The sequence below is a fragment of the Rattus norvegicus genome, chromosome 8 (assembly GCF_021556685.1).
Source record: "Rattus norvegicus strain SHRSP/BbbUtx chromosome 8, alternate assembly SHRSP_T2T, whole genome shotgun sequence".
Lineage (NCBI taxonomy): Eukaryota > Metazoa > Chordata > Mammalia > Rodentia > Muridae > Rattus > Rattus norvegicus.
Genome location: NC_141541.1, coordinates 92,337,300 through 92,356,064, shown reverse-complemented (window position 1 = coordinate 92,356,064; position 18,765 = coordinate 92,337,300). Strand labels below are relative to the sequence as shown.

The following is an 18,765-nucleotide window of genomic DNA, read 5'->3' as shown; positions in this document are numbered from 1 at the left end:
GAATACAATACTCTTGAAAAGCCACAACGTATCACCCTGTATTAATAGCTTAATGAGGTCCTGAAGTAAGCAAGCTTATTTAATGAAAAATTTCCCTGACACTTACCTAATAATGACCTAACAATTACCACTGTTTTGCTGTTTATTAGTTTTTTGCTGAAAGTCTAGTAATGTCTAGAAAACATTGGGTCAGATCATCCCAGGAGCTCCCGGGTCTGACTCTGTCTCTCCTAGGCTCACACACTGTAGGAAGGTCTCTTAGGCTTGTAACTGATGTTAGTAATATTGGACAATTGACCTGCAAGATTGAAGCCTGAAGAACGGTAGACCAATGGAATTCCATTTCTGCATTCTCTGTACAGTGCTGAGCTGCTCACCCCTGGCTTTTGTGGTAGTGAAGTAGCTCTCTTGTCAAAATCAGGACTGAGAGTAGAATTCTGAGAACAACTGGATGCAAATTTACACTGTGTTATGACTTAGATCATGAATGTCCCCCAAAGCCTTAGTCACAACCTGTGGTGCCAAGGGAAGGTGGTGGCACCAGCAGTAATGCGAAATAAGGTGAGAGCCCTGCAGAGACTCCCTGGGGACCTGTGGTTGTCAAGAGCAACACAACTCTAGCAGGACCTAGAATCCCTCCTGTAACAGTTACTAACCTCATTTTCTGATCAGTCTCCTAAGAAACCAATGTACACAATCACTATTTTATGTTACTTGTGATCGTTTGCAGTTGGAAACTCTCCATGACATGTGTCCTCAGGGCTCAGTCGCTGTGTGAGTGTGATGAGGGCCTGGGGTGCAGCCCAGTGGTCCTCGGTCTGTAGGAGCACACTCATGCTGTGGATAAACAGATTAAAGTTGTCCCCCAGGGTTGAGACCTCGTGCTTCTTGCCTATAAGAGCATTTCCTCTTCTGAGGAGAAGGAAGCCATGCACAGGAATGAATACTTCAGTGCTCAAAGGTTTGGCAAAGCTTAGTAGGAAAAAAACAATCACTGTACTGACTAACACAACTGCAGTGTCTTCTGAATTCGAGCGCACGATGAGTCGTGTGTATCAACACCAAACAACTAGGAAGGTGGAGACCCCCTAAAGACACATTTGTGTACAGCATCAAACTTAATCTATTACAAGCTGGATAGAAAACCGAGGGTGTAGAACAGGGGCAATATTCTGATTTGTGAATGTTAAATCTTCTTATGCTAAAGGAGGCCGCTCTCTAAGTATTACTGTAGGTTTCCAGTGTCCTCATACACAGCACATTGAAGTGTGTCTTGAGCTTAATAAATCTTTTTCCATTTACTAACAACCCTCCCTTCTCTCTAGTGAATGTAGGAACTGCATGTAAGTCTGGTACCCATGAAGGTCAGAAGAGGGCGTTGGATCTCCTGGGCCTGGGCTTGTGGCTGGTTGTTTGCTAGTTGTAGGTGCTGGAAAATGAACACAGGTACTCTGCAAGGGCAAGTCCCCTTAGCCACCGAGCCATCTCTCCAGCCCCCTTCCTTATTTCTTAGTGATAAAAAAAAATCCCAGTATCAGACATCCATCCCACATCAGCACCACACAAAAGAGACGTTATAGCTCAAGTGCGAGGCTTAAATGCTGGCAGAACTGAACCAGTGCTCACCAGTTCCTTCTCAGCATAGGTTCAGTGGTAAGCCTTTGACATACTGGGGCCAATGGAGCATGCGATTATGACCAGCAAAATGCAATGGGACTCACGAAAAAAGTTGTCCTTATTTCTGAAAAACAAATATCAGAGGCCATGCTCCCTTTGAACACTCATTCATGACCTGTGACTGGAGGTTTCTTCTGAGGAGACTACAATCATCCTATTTAAATAAGAATGCCCTCAGAACAGAGCTGGTGTGAGGCCAGGCCAGGCCAGGCCAGCAGAACTGAGCAGAGAGGACTCTAGGTGGATGGAATCAGTGAGCTAGGATTCCTCATAACTCAAGCCAGCTTAACAATATTTTCTCTTGTTGGAAACTCAATTTTCTTCAACAGACAGGTGCTCATTTTCCATGGCCATTATATTCATGTTTGAAATACCTCATGAATGTGCAGAAGTGGCAGACACACAAACACTAGAGCCTTTGCTCACAGCCTCACCTCCTCCTATACCCCAGGCATGCAGTGGCAGTCTGGCCTTGCCGGACAACACATCAGAGCAACTCAGGACAGTGGAAGACTTCAGCACATGCCTAGTAAGGCCACCCACTGAGCATTTCTCCATCAGTCTGCAGGTTTTGGAAAGAAGGGGACATTCCATTTTCCTCCCTACAAAAGACCCAGGCTTTCCTGAGGGGGAGAACAAGTGCATGTTCAGAAGACACTGCAGTTGTGTTAGTCAGTACAGTGATTGTTTTTTTCCTACTAAACTTTGCCAAACCTTTGAGCACTGAAGTATTCATTCCTGTGCATGGCTTCCTTCTCCTCAGAAGAGGAAATGCTCTTATAGGCAAGAAGCACGAGGTCTCAACCCTGGGGGACAACTTTAATCTGTTTATCTGGTCACATGACCGGCATTCCATCTCCACTTGGGCCCATGTGAAGGGGGAGCCTTCTTCACCCGTGTCATGGACCCCTTCCCTAGCACAGCAGAACATGAGTGACTGTGTTCTGCCAGGGCTTCCCTGTTGACTGATAGCCCTGCCTTTAGAATTAGATGGAAAGAAAGGATGAGAAAATGAATTCCTTGCCTCTGTATCAGTAAGGATTACCTTAAGAAAAGATACCCTCTAGATTTTTTAAGTACTCTTAATTTTGTTTATTTTTTTGAATACGAGCCTAGACTGGCTTTGTCTATACTGGTCTCAATCCCATGCCAATCCAGATGCTGCAATTATGGTGGTAAACCCAAACTGACCTCCGATTTGTGAGTCTAGATACTTTAAATAACTGTGTGTGTGTGTGTGTGTGTGTGTGTGTCTGTCTGTCTATGTGTGTGTCTGTGTGTGTCTATGTGTATGTGTGTGTCTATGTGTGTGTGTATCTGTGTGCATGTGTGCCTGTGTGTCTATGTGTCTGTGTGTCTATGTGTGTGTGTCTGTGTGTGTGTCTGTGTGTCTGTGTGTGTGTCTGTGTGTGTCTATGTGTGTGTGTGTGTGTGTCTGTGTGTGTGACTATGTGTGTGTGTGTCTGTGTGTCTATGTGTGTGTCTGTGTGTCTGTGTGTGTGTGTGTGCCTGTGTGTCTATGTGTCTGTGTGTGTGTCTATGTGTGTGTGTCTGTGTGTGTGTCTGTGTGTGTGTCTGTGTGTGTGTGTGTCTGTGTGTGTCTGTGTGTGTGTGTGTGTGTGTGTGTCTATGTGTCTGTGTGTGTGTCTATGTGTGTGTGTCTGTGTGTGTGTCTGTGTGTGTGTGTGTCTGTGTGTGTGTGTCTATGTGTGTGTGTGTGTGTGTGTGTCTATGTGTGTGTGTGTGTCTGTGTGTGTGTCTGTGTGTGTGTCTGTGTGTGTGTGTCTATGTGTGTGTGTGTCTGTGTGTGTGTGTCTGTGTGTGTGTCTGTGTGTGTGTCTGTGTGTGTGTCTGTGTGTGTGTGTCTATGTGTGTGTGTGTGTCTGTGTGTGTGTGTGTGTGTGTGTGTCTATGTGTGTGTGTGTCTGTGTGTGTGTGTCTATGTGTGTGTGTCTGTGTGTGTGTCTGTGTGTGTGTGTGTGTGTGTCTGTGTGTGTGTCTATGTGTGTGTGTCTGTGTGTGTGTCTGTGTGTGTGTCTGTGTGTCTATGTGTGTGTGTCTGTGTGTGTGTCTGTGTGTCTGTGTGTGTGTCTGTGTGTGTCTATGTGTGTGTGTGTGTGTGTGTGTGTGTCTGTGTGTCTATGTGTGTGTGTCTGTGTGTGTGTCTGTGTGTGTGTCTATGTGTGTGTGTCTGTGTGTGTGTCTGTGTGTCTGTGTGTGTGTCTGTGTGTGTCTATGTGTGTGTGTGTGTGTGTGTGTGTGTGTGTGTGTGTGGCAGCAGCAGTGGTATAACTAAATGGAGCTCCCTGCATGTGCTGAGCAAATGCTCTATTCCTGGACTCTGTCCCTAAAGTTGCTTGGAGAACTGAGGCTTCGTCAGCCATTAGAAGGACTGGGTAAATTCAGAGCAGAAGAAACCCAGAAGTGCAAAGATCTCGAGCGCTACCAGAGCTGCTGATGAGCTCTGACTGCTCAAACCGGACTTTCCCAGAAGGCCTACTGGAAGCCAGGGTCTGGCTTACTGACCACAGCTGGTACCAGGGAATGATGGTTTTTCCTCCTTCACCTCCTTGAACAGCTTCTGGGGGCTTCTCTCTTTGCTCAAATCTACCCTGGGATGTAGATGAAGAACTGGAAACTGAGGTTCCTAGTGAAGGGGACAGGAAGATTCCCCAGTATGGGGCTTCCCACCTGGGATGGGGTTCTCTTTAAGAAAGGAAATTCAGCTCCAAGGAATAGGGTGGAAGAAGAGTTTAAGGGGGTGGGGGTGGGCTAGAGAACTAGAGCACTGACTGAAAAACCAGCTGCAAGAAAGAAGTCCTATTTTTGACATGGAGCGACCCTGGAGGGTACAACGATAAAAGGAGCACACTGCAGCCTGCAAACACTGTCGTAGCAAGTGGAATGGATGCTAACTTTTTGATAGTTCTGTCCTGATTGGTTGAATGTAGTTTAGAGATATGTATTTAATCAAAGCCAAGCTGGCCCTCGGAACGATTCATCTCTGCATGGCGGAGACATTCTGCCTGCCAGGGAGCTCGCTCCTTCTCCAGTACCCAGCTGCTGCTGGCAGGGGAATTCATTTCTGCCTCCACCCCCAGAGCCCTGAGACTCTATGCTTCGATACCTGCAAGAGCTAGGAAACCTGCTCCTGCCGCTCCTATCCTACCCTGCAAGTTTGCTCTGCAAAGGACTGCTGTGGTAAATACTAAAAAATTGTCGAACCTTTTATCCCTAGCTCTGGCACCTGTAGAACCACATGGTGCGGCCATGGGGTTGGCCTATCGCGGCCCCCCGCCAAGGACTCCGCCCACACTCCCAGCAACCGCCTCCTGGTAGTTAAGGCATAAACTCCCAACTGCCCGGAGAAATCAGGACTCAATAAACTGATTGCCATTAGCAACCAGATTTGTGTTAAATTCTCAATCCACAATGAATCCACACAATAAACTCGCCACCAATGGGTAAAGATAAAGACCGCCCACCTAGATAAATTTACCTATAGAAATCCAACCCTTAAGAAATATTCATGTCAACCTATATCTATGTGGAGATGCATGGTGAGGATCATTTGCATCTGTCTCTATGTTGCCTCTCCTTCCTCTCCGCCTCTCCCTAGCCTTCTAATCCCTCCCTTCCTTCTCGTGCAGTGACAGGCCTCGTTTTCTTTTGGCTGCCTTCACCTGAATAACGACATCAACCTGCACTTCACCATTTCTGTCTAATTAAAAAAACCTTTTCTCTCAAATGTAAGCTGAGCACAACTATTATCATTTTGTGATTTATAAAGTATAAAATATACCTAACACCTAGTCCAACATTTTATCAGTTAGACAGAACATTTAGTTACCTGTTCCAGCTTGATGAAGGGGAGGAAGGCAGACATGGCCGACTTAAAGCAGACATCGGAGGGAACAGATATGGACCCGAGTGGAGCAGAGAGGTATAGAGAGCTACCCATGTGGCAGATCGTAGGCTAGAATAATTGGATTAAGTTTAAATGGTAGCTGGGAAATTGCCCCAGGAAAAAAGCCTAAACGTTAAACTATATTAGAAGTCTTCATGTCTTACTTATACTGTCGGTGTATCTGCAGAACATCCTGCAGTAATCAAACTTAATTTGTTAGATCCTGGTGAGAAAACTGGGAGTGTAGAACAGGGGAAATATTCAAGTAAAGGAATATACAGTTTGGGGTCAATGGCTCATTTTCCCCAACTCCCTTTATTTATTTATCTATTATTTATTTATTTTTAAAGATTTATTTATGTATATGTATATGTATATGTGTATGTATGTGAGTACACAAACTGTCACTGTCTTCAGACACACCAGAGGAGGGCATCAGATCCCATTACAGATGGTTGTGAGCCATCATGTGTTTGCTGGGATTTGAACGCAGGACCTCTGCAAGAGCAGTCAGTGCTCTTGACCAGTGAGCCATCTTTCCAGCCCCCAACTCCCTTTAAAAATTACTACAGGTGATGGATAAAGGACCTGCCCTTTGTATCTTTGGGCTAGCAGTACACTTAGAAGCAGCGAACAGCATTCTGCTTAGCAGATGAGGTCAAGCAGCTGGACAGCGCTGTAGTCAGGTAACTCAGATCTGGGCTGTGCTCATCAAGGCCTGGTGCTCAAAGCACCAGCTTCCTTACATCTTCTTCTGCTCAGTCAGCGCCTGACTCCCTGTATTGTTAGCACCACTATGATCTCCTGCTGCCCTTCGCCTGGAAGTGGGGCAGGCTACTCCCTGGTGAGCTGAGGTTGGCCTGTCCTTCTAAGTTAGCTCATATAAAGTGACTCGAGTGTTCTAAATAAAGCATTGTAAACCTTGCATGCCCACATGCCAGTTGCGCCCTTGGTCCTCAGGGCTCATTTGCTTGTGTTATCGTGATGGGGGCCTGGCGTGGGGCCCAAAGATACATAGTCAGTGTGAACACACTGGGGCTCATACTGCAGAGTGAAACAGACTAACGGTGTCCCCTGAGGTTGTGACGTCAGCTTCTTGCCTATAAGAGCATTTTTTTTTTTTTGAGGAGAAGAAAACCGCACACAGGAGTGGACACTTAATGCTTAAAGGTTTGGCAAAGTCCAGTAAGCTGTTGCCTATCAGGAACGCTCACTGTACTGGCAGACACAACTGTACAGTGACTTCAGAAGGCTGAGGTATGAGGAGCGGTGAGAATCCATCTCTGATTCGTGAGCGTTAAAGTCTTCTCGTGCTAAAGGGGGCCCCTCAAGCATTACTGCAGGTTTTCAGTGTGGATAACAAATATGTTTATTTGGTGGGAAAGTACTCTATCTGCCGAAGGAAGAGATTGGGTTGTGAGCAAAGACAGCCAGACAGACACTGCTGTATTGTAGTTTACCAAGCAAATATTTGATTATCAGTTATCTGCATTGTTTTTAACCTGTAAAAGCGCTGTATACGTATTTGTGTGCTATACTGTCAACATTCACACCCGGCCACGTGAATAGTCTACACGTTCTGCAGTGTTATGATGTCTGAATTATTAATTGGGGCCTAACTATTAAATATTATGTGCTTTTGCAACTCTCCCCCACTGTTCAAACGGGAACCTTTCCCCCTGGTAATGACGGAGAACGGCCAGCATGGCGCACGGACAGTTAAGATTTGTTCAGAGACCATGCACACCTGTTCTGTGAGCTGCATGCCTGTGTGCTCAAGGCAATGTCAAATACACAGATAAATGCAAAATGATCACAAGGGAATGGAGGTCGAGTGTCAGCTCTCTCAGTAACCACATCGGGGTTGGCCCTTCCTCCAGGGGTCATGACCTGTTTACTGAGAACTGAGCAAGTTACAAACCAGGCACTGCCACGTGCTTTCATAAATGCACACAACAAATCACCAGTGAGTACAAAGGACTCGGGTGGCCAGAGTTTAAATCCTTGCCCCGAGAGGTATTCCTATGTGACCAACTTTAAGTGAGTGATACATCCTATCCACCCGTCAGCTTTTCTTGCTCACAAAATGGGACAATAATAGTACTCAAAAGGGTTAATATACAGACAATGGCTAGTGCCCTGCTTTAACACGGCCCATGTTAAATACTGTTACTACTTTATCTGTGAATAGTTCCTTCTGCAAGAGCTCGTGTTCTGAGAGAAGTCCGTGAATCAGTTCTTGGGCGGTGGATCTAGGTGAAGGAGTCTGGCTGATATCTGGCATATGGTGTTTAGTAAATACATAATTTTCATTCAAAGTGTACATAGGAAATGGTATCATAGGAAATGGTAGAATAATTTAGGTTATTTCAGAACAGAAACTTCTTCTGTAATATAGTCTCCTACCTAACACAATCCATTTAAGAAATTGACATTCCAGCAATGATTTTTTTCTTTCCTTTTTAAACCACTCCAACTCTATAAGCCTCAGTCAGTGACTTTCTGTCTTTATAAGATTCTGGCCTTCCATGGGTAGCCTAAGGAAGCTGGAGTGTGCCGTTTGCTGCTAAGAGCAAACAAATGGCTCTTTGGTCTAAAGAGGAGCATTTGAGAGAGGCAGAGAGGAGAGCACCAGCATGCAAGCCAAGTAAGTGTCTTGGCTCGTGGTTTTGGAAAGGTAGATGATGAAATGGATGGATTAAATTTGCTGACTCTCTTTACTGATTTATTCAATAGGTGCTCAAGACTCATAGACAAGTCTGAATTCAACCATGAGTCTACCGATTCCAAAATAATTCCAGAGGATGTTAAACTTTTCTCCTTTTGTTCTGACACATGAACCCATTAGACACGATTGCCTTTCTTTCATTAGAGCATAAGGGCATGAACTAGGAAAACCAAGGGCCTGGGGAGAAATTTCTATTTCCATCAGTTGTGTAGGTGAAGAAAATCAGTGTACAGTAAACATGAGTAGAAAGCATTCTCTCAGCTTCTGTGAGGAATAACCCAGCAGCTATTCATCTGTACAGCATGGAAATCTATACACATTGACAAAGGAGAAATTAAAGCAGTCATGTGAAACGAGACTCTGAAAGTCTTGATTTTCTATTTAAAATATTGCCCAACAGTCAGGAGAGAATGTAAAGCAGTCATCTGTCGGTTAATAAAAACCCCAACTGGTGGCGTACGCACTGAGACCCAAAGGCCAGGGCATGTTTTTCTATTTAGAGTGGGAAAAGCAGGTACAACTTTTTCTATTCAACAAGGAAAGATGGTCCCCTGGCTCCATAGCCTCACCTCCATGTCAAGGCAGGAATATCATAAAGAAAGGGTGACATAGAAAAGCTGCCCCCACCCCCACCCTGTAGTAAATGGAGGAGAGAGAAAACCTACTGGTATGATTTTAAAGGCAAACCTCTAGCTGTCTAAATACATTAACTAGCTTCCACTTCCTAATAGCATCCATTTAGCTAGGAATTCAACAATGACTGACTCCATTGAGGGGGCTGACACATTGAGGGGGACATGATCCGATCACCTACAGGAGGGGCAATGAATCAACAAATGAGTCTTTGAGGGTACTTTATATCCAAACCGTAACATTCTGTCCCTGTGTGCTAAAAAAATCTGTGTCCATTTCATAATGGAAAATGTGTTGTCTGTTTTTATGAGTTTCCAAAGTTTTAGCATCAGCAGAATTGTTCAAAAATCTACATTCACTATGTCCTCTGAGGTTGGAAACAAATGATTAGCTATGAGGCTCTGTAAAATAAAAAAGACACGTTATATGCTTATAACACATATGCTTATAACATATGACCCCTTTCTTTGAATTCTTAGTGGAAACTTCTCCAAGCTTACAACTTCTGCTTTCTGGGTTCATAAAAAGCCATTATCACACAGATGATGCCAATAACTGCTAGCAGCTCAGATAAGAGCATCCCTTGGATCATGGCTGCAGTGAGCTCCGAATGTCTGGATGGTAGGACATGAGGAAACACTTTCCTGGAAAGATCTTTGCAAGCAGGACGCCCTGGAGGTGTCTTCTCCCAGCAAAGCGTTTGAAATGAGTTACAACTTTTATACCTAGAGTCTACAACGAGTAGGGTCTAGTCAAGTCCTGAGATGTCCTCCAGACATTGTTTCCTTTGGTTTTAGGGCAAAGTGTTTACCCCATTTTTAGTGGTAACAATTTCTTCAGCAATCATAGTTTTCTCAGTTCCAACTTAAAATATTTTATTGTGAAGGAATAGCAGCTGCCAGTTATTCAAATCTCTCCACTCTGCCTTCATTGTTGTTCTGTTGTTGTTGTAATTCTCACTGTAGCTCCATCTAAAAGCAGTCGGCGGTGCCCATACATGGCTGGTGGGAAGCCTTGAAATTTCCTCCACCAGATCAATTAATTTACCACCTGAAAACTCAGACTCCCACAAAATCTCAGGTTATAAACAAACTGTAGACATGATGGCTCGTGTTTTTTTTTTTTCCAGAATATAACAGGAATGGACTCTTGCTTAGCTCTTGATAGTCTATTTTCCCATTGGAAAACTGATGAGCAGTCTCCGTCGTCCACATGCTTGTCAGTGTTCTGTTCCTCTGGGCTAACACCAGAGCTGTCGGTGAGGGCTAGCTTACGCCAGTCTAGGCCACTTCTTCCCTCAAATCACATATTTACCCAATAAAATGAGGGATTCTGCAATAGATCTTGAACAAACGGCTAAGAAAATTCATCCTTGGGACAATTAATTTTTCTTAACCAGGAAGAAGATGACAGAGAATAATTCATCAGAAGGACATATGCAGAGTTGGAGGATGAGCAGAGATTGCCCAATAAACATCACTGTCTTCTAAGTCTATACTGATCCCAGATCTTTGGGTTCCCACCAACCTTGACTGTATTACCTGGTTACAAACCCCTGTACTCTTCCCCAGTGACCTGTGACCTTTTTTTGCACACGGCAAATAAAGCTATAACCTTGTTGGTGGTTGGTAATGACCTTCCTCCTCTATTTATCTTAAGATGAGCTATCTTAAGCACTCAGGAATATTGCTTAAAGCTACTGTCTTAGATATTTTATTTGAAAAATGAGAACTTTTTTTTTCTTTTCTTTTTTTCAGAGCTGGGGACCGAACCCAGGGCCTTGCGCTTGCTAGGCAAGCGCTCTACCACTGAGCTAAATCCCCAACCCCTGAGAACTTTTAACTGGATAATCCTCAAACTATTGTCTAACCCTAAAATTTCTTGGATGTGAACCAGGAGATATGTTTGAGCACGTGGTACCCATGTGAGTCTCAAATGCAAGACTGTGTGCAGATAGGGAATATCTTCTTATACCCAGAGTGCACAATCTTGGAGCATCTTGGGTTAGTGAATTCTAGAAAATTATGCAAACTTTAAACATCATTAAGTACATATTAAAAATACTGCAATATTTCTGGCCGGCCTGGAAGTTATGATGATCTTTCTGCCTCAGTCTCCTGGGTGATGGGATTACAGGCATGCACAACTATGCTTGGCTCTTTTGTTTGTCAACGAGATATGGTCTTACACTGTAGCTGAGGCTAGGTTTAGATTGAGAGCTCACTATGTAACCCGGGCTGGTCTCAAATTCATGGCTGTTCTTCTGTCCGTGCTTCTCAAGTTCTAGGATTACAGGCAAGAACCATCAAACCTGGATTTAAAGGTTTTTTTCCCTTAAGATTTTGTTAACTGTAAATATAATAAATAACACAATTCCTGGAAGCCAATACACTGCATCTGTAGATGTTAAAACATGTTTACGTAGCTTCACCACACCTTGTAAGTATAAAATGGTGGTCTGTTCATTGTATTAGTCTGCTCCGGTCCAGCCAGGGGAAATCTGTGCTTAGATTTACTAACGTAAAGAGGGTAGCTTCCAATAGGTGTCTGGCTTGCCAAGCACTTTTTCATGAATGATGAGGTCCCTAAAAATCCATTCACACTCCACAGAGATCTCTGCTGCCTATCACAAAATGCAGTCTAGGTGTGACTTGATAATATGGGCATACTGTGATACCGTGACTCTGTTCAAAAGTGCAGTACACAAGGTCACATGGCTGTAGTCCTCTGTTACTATTGTGTGATGTGCTCCCCCAATCTCCTATAGTAAGACTTTTTGTTTTTTGTTAAGGCAAAGTAACATAAGAACAAATAATTAGTTATTGATTTGACAACTGTTACAGTCAAAACAGACTGTCATGTGTTGTTTTTCTTGTCCCATTTGGAATTTAAATTTGTTAATTCTTTCAATTAAATCTGGGTCCCACAATATGTTTCTGGGACTCTAGTTATTAACAGGAAAATATGTTATTGTACAACTGAGTGAATTTATTGTTTTATAAACTTTGTTATTTATTATTAGATTAAGAACCCTAATGAGATAGTAATTTAGGGCTTTATTCAGACTATGAGCTCCATTTTGTGTAAAAATACTTTATTTGCCCTCAAGTACAGTTTAAGGTAAAATGAGATATATAAAAATTTCACTTCTCAGATTAGATCTAAATGCTTTGTGAGGGCCCAGGGAGATGGGCGCTCTTAGTGCTGGTATATGATGTTAGCTGGCAGAGTCTGAGTGGCAGAAGGACAAAATCATTCCAGATTCAAACATTATAAAGTATTAAGGGTAAGAAGGGCAGGAGTTGGAGATGAGGCAGTTGTGATAGTCTGAACAAGGAGAGGAGAGGTGTATTCAAGACATACACTGTCAGAGTCCAACCTCGGTAAGAAGGGAGTTGGAGTAGGTGAACAGCAGTAACATCTGTCCACCAGAGGGCAAGAGAGCCCAGTTGGAATGGGAAAGACATTCATGGAGTGTGGATGTACTTGGCAGAACTCCAGAGCCAGGTCAAACGAAGGGTTCTCGGGATTGGGCTGGAAGAAGGCATCAAAACAATGTAGGAGCTAGACAAGGCGACATGTGCTTCTAGTCCTATCTCTGTAGTCTGCTGAGATGAGGAGAGTGACTGAACCTATGAGTTCATGGAGAACCTTGGAAACATAGTGATACACCATCTCAAGCAAGCAAACAAAAGGAGAAAGCAGATATAACAGTGAACATCCCAAGGTTGGAGCCTTAAAGATAGTGTCTATACGTAGTGGGAAAATGTCGGCTGAACTGTGTAGAGAACAGTAGCATGGTGGAGGGTTGATCATCTTAGTAAGCAAATGGAGGATACTGTGAGACACGGTTCTTACAGTTGAAGAATAAAATGGTAGACATTGGTAGCTTAAAGTAAACCTCATGGTTTTGAATTGGAGTTGGAAATGTTGGCAGGAACTCAGGATTTAAATTCTTCTCAGTAGTTATAGGGACAAGTAGATGTAGAATATATCTGTATGCATATGATTTGTGATAAAAGCTTTCCTGGGGAGATACAGCACACACATCCACTCACCCCAGATAGGGGGCCCACAACAGACCAAAGTACAGATACCACCAGAGTCCAGTTTCATGAATCATGAGTTGTGTTGAGGTTACTTACAGGAATATAGGTAGGGGTTACTTTCAGGATCAGAAATTACTCAGAGACAGCTGCATCACTAAAGCCCACACCATCATGGCTGGCAGCTCACAGAAGCTGGAACCCTGGAGTTTACTGCCTAGCCTGATGGCAGCTCAGGTTAGAGAGTATTCTTTCCACATGACTCTGGTCTAAGCCTCTTCAGGTAGCTAGACTGGTTTCTGTTTCTTCCAGGCAGCTGCCCTAGTCTCAGTCTTCTTTGCATCTCAACTTGGTTCCTCTAAGAGGGACTCTCAACTTTTATAGTTACTTTAGCAAGGAAGTGCCTAGTGAATCTGCTCAGTTTCAGGGATCTCCTGAAACTTTTTTTGTGTTGTTTACCTTCCTGTTAAAGGATCTCCTTTGCAACATGGAATGCTTCAGGCTTGGAGGAAACTGGTGTAGCATTTGAGTGCATGCAAATGCATGTGCATGTGTGTACACTTGTGTGTTCGTAGGTTCACCACAGATTCACTCTCTCTATCCATAAGAACCCAGAAAGCCCTGCTCATTGGTAGCAGTGAACATAGCTAGTGTCTAGATTTGGGGTTATAAATATCTTTAGTACTGAAAGAACCAAAGATCACCATGCAAATGGTGCCAGATCTAGACCAGGAAAGTAGGGACCAAGCTTGAATTATCTTACTATCAAGAAATGATGAAAGAATAAAAGAAGTGTGTATAGAGCGCAGCTGCAGCTTGGGTAGGTTGAATAGGTCTGCGGTGATCAATAAATGGCTTTGTGGTTAAGAGCACTTCCCAGCATCTACACGTCTACTTACAACTGCCTGCGACTCCAGTTGTATGGGATCCAATGCCTTCTTCTGACCTCCTGGGGCACCTGCATACACAATATGTACATAACTCACATAGGCACACCACACACACACACACACACACACATACACACACACCTCTTTAAGAATAATTTATGATGCTAATGAATTATAACCTACCACATCAAGAAGTTTGTAATGATATGATGGAGTGAATGAATGAACAAATGAATGACCTGGAAGGTTAGAGAAAAATGGAATAATGTATAACTTCAAAATACCTTCCCACAAAATAACTATTAATTCAAATGGGAAAATCGTTGCTTTATAGTAAAGAGACCTAATTAACATCCCTTAGTCAGCAAAGGGACTGACGGCACAGGCTCAAATCATGGACTACCTGATAGGATGGGCCCAAAGAAAAGGCAGCTCGCCTTCTGAGGTGCGTATAAAGCTTCGCCCTGAATCCAATAACGAGGAAATAGCAGGTGAACCTCAGTCCAGGGACAATTGTCAAATAACTGACCTTCAAAGGAGCAAGGTCACACAGGTCCAGGAAGGCAGGAGGAACTTCTCCAGCATAAACAAGACTGAAGAGAAAATTAAATGCACCTGGGACTCCAGCCGGATCCTTTAGAAATTTGGGAACTTCAAATCAGTTGGTGTGATCCGGATGGAATCCGAGGGGAATGGTGTGCCGATGTTCTCTTCCTTGTTTTGATAACTTTGCTTGTGGAATAGTAAGGAGAACATCTAATAAAATATTTGGGGGCTGGAGCTGAGGCACCCTGTCAGCCACTCACTTTCATACAATTCAGGATAAAATTACTTTCTCTATTCTTACAACTTTTCTGTTGTAACTTCTCTGAGTTTGATTCACAACACACTTTAAAATGCATATACAAACCCTTCTTTCAGAAGGAGGTTACAAATGGATGCTTTTATGCTATCTCCTGTCATATATGCAAAGTTTTCTTGGTATAACAATATTCTCGGACCCCTTGTAGAGAGAGAGAGAGAGAGAGAGAGAGAGAGAGAGAGAGAGAGAGAGAGAGAGAGTACTGCAGGTGGACGCCTTAATCCCGCACTTGTTACTGCTTCCATTCGCAGGACACAGCATCCAGCTCGTTTGCAGGGACTCTGTGGAGGAGCGGGCATCACCCAGGGGCACAAATCCTAAATCTATTTCTGTGTCCAGGGCTGAGGTCACTCTCACTAATTAAGGCACATAAAGAAAAGCCAGGATGCTAGCTAGGCAGAAGCTGCTGAGCGACTCGGAGTAAAGTCTGGGGCAGCACCCGGAAAACTGAATTAGACCGCAGCATCTCCCAGTCACCTCAGTGTGTGTGTGTGTGTGTGTGTGTGTGTGTGTGTGTGTGTGTGTGTGTGTGTGATGTGCATGCATTCACGTCTACAACTGTGAGAAGAGGGTATGTGTTTTCATCCGGACACCCAAGGTCGACATTAGCACTCTGTCTCACTCTCTGTAGATTTAGATTTTTTTTTTAAACCCTACTTTTAATAAAGGTTCTTAAGAGCTTTAACCTCCCTTCTAGTTCACCGCCCACCAGAGGTAGTGGAAAGGTAAAGCTATTAGGATACAGGGAAATGGAGCTGTTTAGAAATAGTTTTTTTTTTTTTTTTTTTGGATCCAATTCAGGATAGGTAGGAGCAATCCAGTTCAGTCCAGTTCAGTCCAGTTCAGGATAGCAAACAGGAATCAGCGGTGGTGGCACAACCCAGCAGGGATACCAGGAGACGTTCTCTGCCCTGTGCCTCTCTCAGTGAAGTGAAGAGCAGCTAAGAGGAAGACTGAAGGCAAAGCACTCATTGCACAGGTAGCTATGCAGACCCCTACCCAACGTCCATTAGGTCCAATTTATACACCCTCCAGACATCACGTGTCCTCCCTCCTACCCACAGCTCTGGCTTCTACAGGTCTTCCTCACAGAAACACCATATGAACCCATCTTAGCACCCCATGTGAGTCTGTGTCAGCTGACGTCACTCTGCCAATCGGCCCGAGTCTGCAGAAGTGGCAAGAAACCACAGACTTTTTTTGGTGCGTTTCTTTCTATGAAGCCACAACAAATGACGACCGTTAAGGAATGGCAAGGTGTACCAATACCATCCAGTGTCATCCACCATCTCTTAGGTCCTTCTTAACAGATACATCCTTCCCATGTTTGCTTTAGCAAAACATCCTTTCACCTGTGTCTGCTTCAGGAAAGCATCCTTTTGACATAACTGACCTTGCAAAGAAACCAGAAGTTTCCACTTCATCTCTCCATCGTATTCACTGGATCCAGACCCTCGGTTGAACACATTGCTCACCAAGAGGATAGTCTGGCTAGGCAAACTTGTTCTAGGGGTTTCCTGTCTCTTTCTGTCCAGCACTGGAAATACAGGCAGCCACAGGGCCCACCTTGCATTTCCGTGAGTTCTGATGATCCAAACACTGGCCTTCAGTGGGCAACACGGCAAGTAATTTAACCTGGAGGTATCTTGCCAGTCAAAAGGTTGCTGTTAATTGAGGTATAAAATGGAATCTCACCGTTACACAAAGTTTGCTGATAACATCAATTCATATTGATGTTAGGACTGCATAAATACCTTCGCTATCCCTGCTTGGCCTCTGCTCTTTGGGTAGAGGAACCAGACACATCTATCCTCCAGCTAGGAAAGCCAAAACTTTCCCATACATTGCCCAAAGTGCTCAGGGAGACAAAGTTGGGTCTAGATGGGGCCTGCTCCTTCAGAGAGGAAACCTACTTTGGAAGTCAATGTGTTTTTGACAAACTACACTGAAATAACCAGAAATTGCATTAGTTGTTGAGTTTCCTCTGGAATCCACGTCATAGGGCCTTGTAATATGCTAAATCTAAAATAATCATAATTTCTAACAAAGTATTCATTTAAATAATCATGGCATAGTTCCAGGACTATGGAGACTATGCACTGTGCAGAAGTTCCATCTCCAGGGCAAATCTGACTGTCACAATGTTGCGCACTGGTTCTAGGTCAGACTTGCTGCTGGGGAAGCCAGGTCAGCAGCAAGGCTACAGACAATAAAGTGGGTCCATACAACAGACAAACAAATAAACAAACTGACCAGTGGTGTGACGTGCCCTTAGTCCCAGCACTCGGGAGGCAGAGGAAGGTGATCTCTGAGTTCGAGGCCAGGCTGGCCCACAAGAAAGAGTTCCAGGACAGCCAGGGCGACACAGAGAAACCTTGTCTCAAAAACAAAATAAAGCGATCAAGTGTGCTATTTCTAAGTCAGCACAGTTACAAGTGCTATCTATACTTCTCCTTCAGAAGCAACAATAGTGTCTTGAGCTGAGGGGACAGGGCCTTGAATGCCCTGGTTCCCGAGTTACTACCTGGAGAAGAGATTTAAAGGATAGCTACCTTGTCCACAGTGGCATTTGCAGTATCACAGAAAACAAAAACAAAACTTTGGGTGGGTGGGTGTGTGTGTGTGTGTGTGTGTGTGTGTGTGTGTGTGTAGGCCTGAAGTTAATGTTGCAGTCTTTCTGATCGCTCTTCCATTTTTCATTTTGAAACAAGATCTCTCAGTCAGGTCTCTCAGTCAAACCCAGAGGCCTCATAAATGGCTAGCTTACTAGCCAACTTGCCTTTAGGATCCTGACTCCACCTTGTGAGACTGGAGTTACCCACAGGTCATCTTCCGGGCTCCCAAACCGAATGTAACTTCCAGCCGCCATGATGTCGAGGTTTATTTACTCCTGAGTAGTTTCTCCCAGCTGGTACAGACATTCATACTTACAAGGGACTCGGTCCACAGACAAGCAAATGTAAACAGGGAACACATTTCAGGGTAGGCTTTCTGCTGATTTATTTATACCATTCATTTGGAGGAAGATTTACCCTCCAGCTGCAACATTGTCAAAACGGGATTCAATCATGAACGTGGCGTTATCTTCATTTGGGGGAGGCTCGCGATTCTTTCCTGTCAGAAGACAGTGCAGGCAGAATGCTCTTCAATGCACACGCTGCAAAAATGTTAAGACAAAGGAAGGCTTTAAACGCGGAGAGGAGAAAATTCTACATTGGTGGCCCGAAGAAAGAGAAACACCAGACCCGCCCCTCCATGCACCCGGCACCGCGCACATTCGGTTAGACCCTCAGAACCTCGTTTAGACAAACAAAGGTTTAAAAATCCAAAGCAACGGTGCAAACCCCGTCGTGAGCAGAGTTTGAGAAAAGAGATTTCATTAGATTGTCAGGCCACCCCACCTCCCAAAGTGTCGCCTGTATTTAGGACTGGCTGCCTGTAGTCTTTCTGCTCTATTTGCTGCCTGAACGTTCATTATTTTAGATCAAAGAAAAACAGAAGAAGCCACTCACGCGCTTCCCCAGTGTCTCTCTCATTAAAAGTAATTATTTTCCCAGTTCAGTCCTCTTTGTTCACAGTCATGTCCAGTGAGGAAATGGGTCTTAAGAAACCCAATTATGTCTGAGTCGGTTTCAGAATCCGATAAAAGGGTTGGGGGCTGGGACTGTCGAGTGCGACCCGGTGGGGGGAGAACTTCACATTTCCCGCACCCTGCCGCATTAAGAATTCTGCTCCCCAGGATTAGCTGGGAAAGCGCTTGGCCTTAAATAGAGAAATTTTCCACTTTTAATGTCTAAAGCTGAAAATAATGAATTTCATTAAAAACGAATGAACTCGTTTTCAGTATTACTTTACAGCACATGATTTAATTACTGCGCCAGCCAATGACGAATCTCAACTCATCCTAGGAAGTGTTTGGTAATATTGTACAGCTATGGATTTTGCTGGCCTTATTTAATGAATCTATAAAAGGCACATAAATGATTCCTCCAGACAGAGAGGTCTGATTCCCAGTTCGCTGC

At 44.0% G+C, this 18,765-nt stretch overlaps 1 protein-coding gene and 1 long non-coding RNA gene across 2 annotated transcripts; one reads left to right on the top strand and one right to left on the bottom strand.

Annotated features, from left to right (window-relative positions):
* Positions 1-2,936: 2,936 nt before the first annotated feature.
* On the top strand, positions 2,937-4,135 carry LOC148004279 (uncharacterized; the record flags this gene model as incomplete). Its single annotated transcript, XM_087564108.1, has 2 exons — positions 2,937-3,668; positions 4,031-4,135. Coding segments are annotated over 2 exons (837 nt in total), but the record flags the coding sequence as incomplete, so codon positions are not given.
* A 13,583-nt stretch (positions 4,136-17,718) lies between these two features.
* Positions 17,719-18,440, bottom strand: LOC148004278 (uncharacterized). The gene is made up of 2 exons (XR_015627367.1): positions 18,256-18,440; positions 17,719-17,900 (listed from the first exon to the last, which is right to left on the bottom strand). It is a non-coding gene; the product is annotated as an uncharacterized LOC148004278 (long non-coding RNA).
* Between the last annotated feature and the right edge of the window lie 325 nt (positions 18,441-18,765).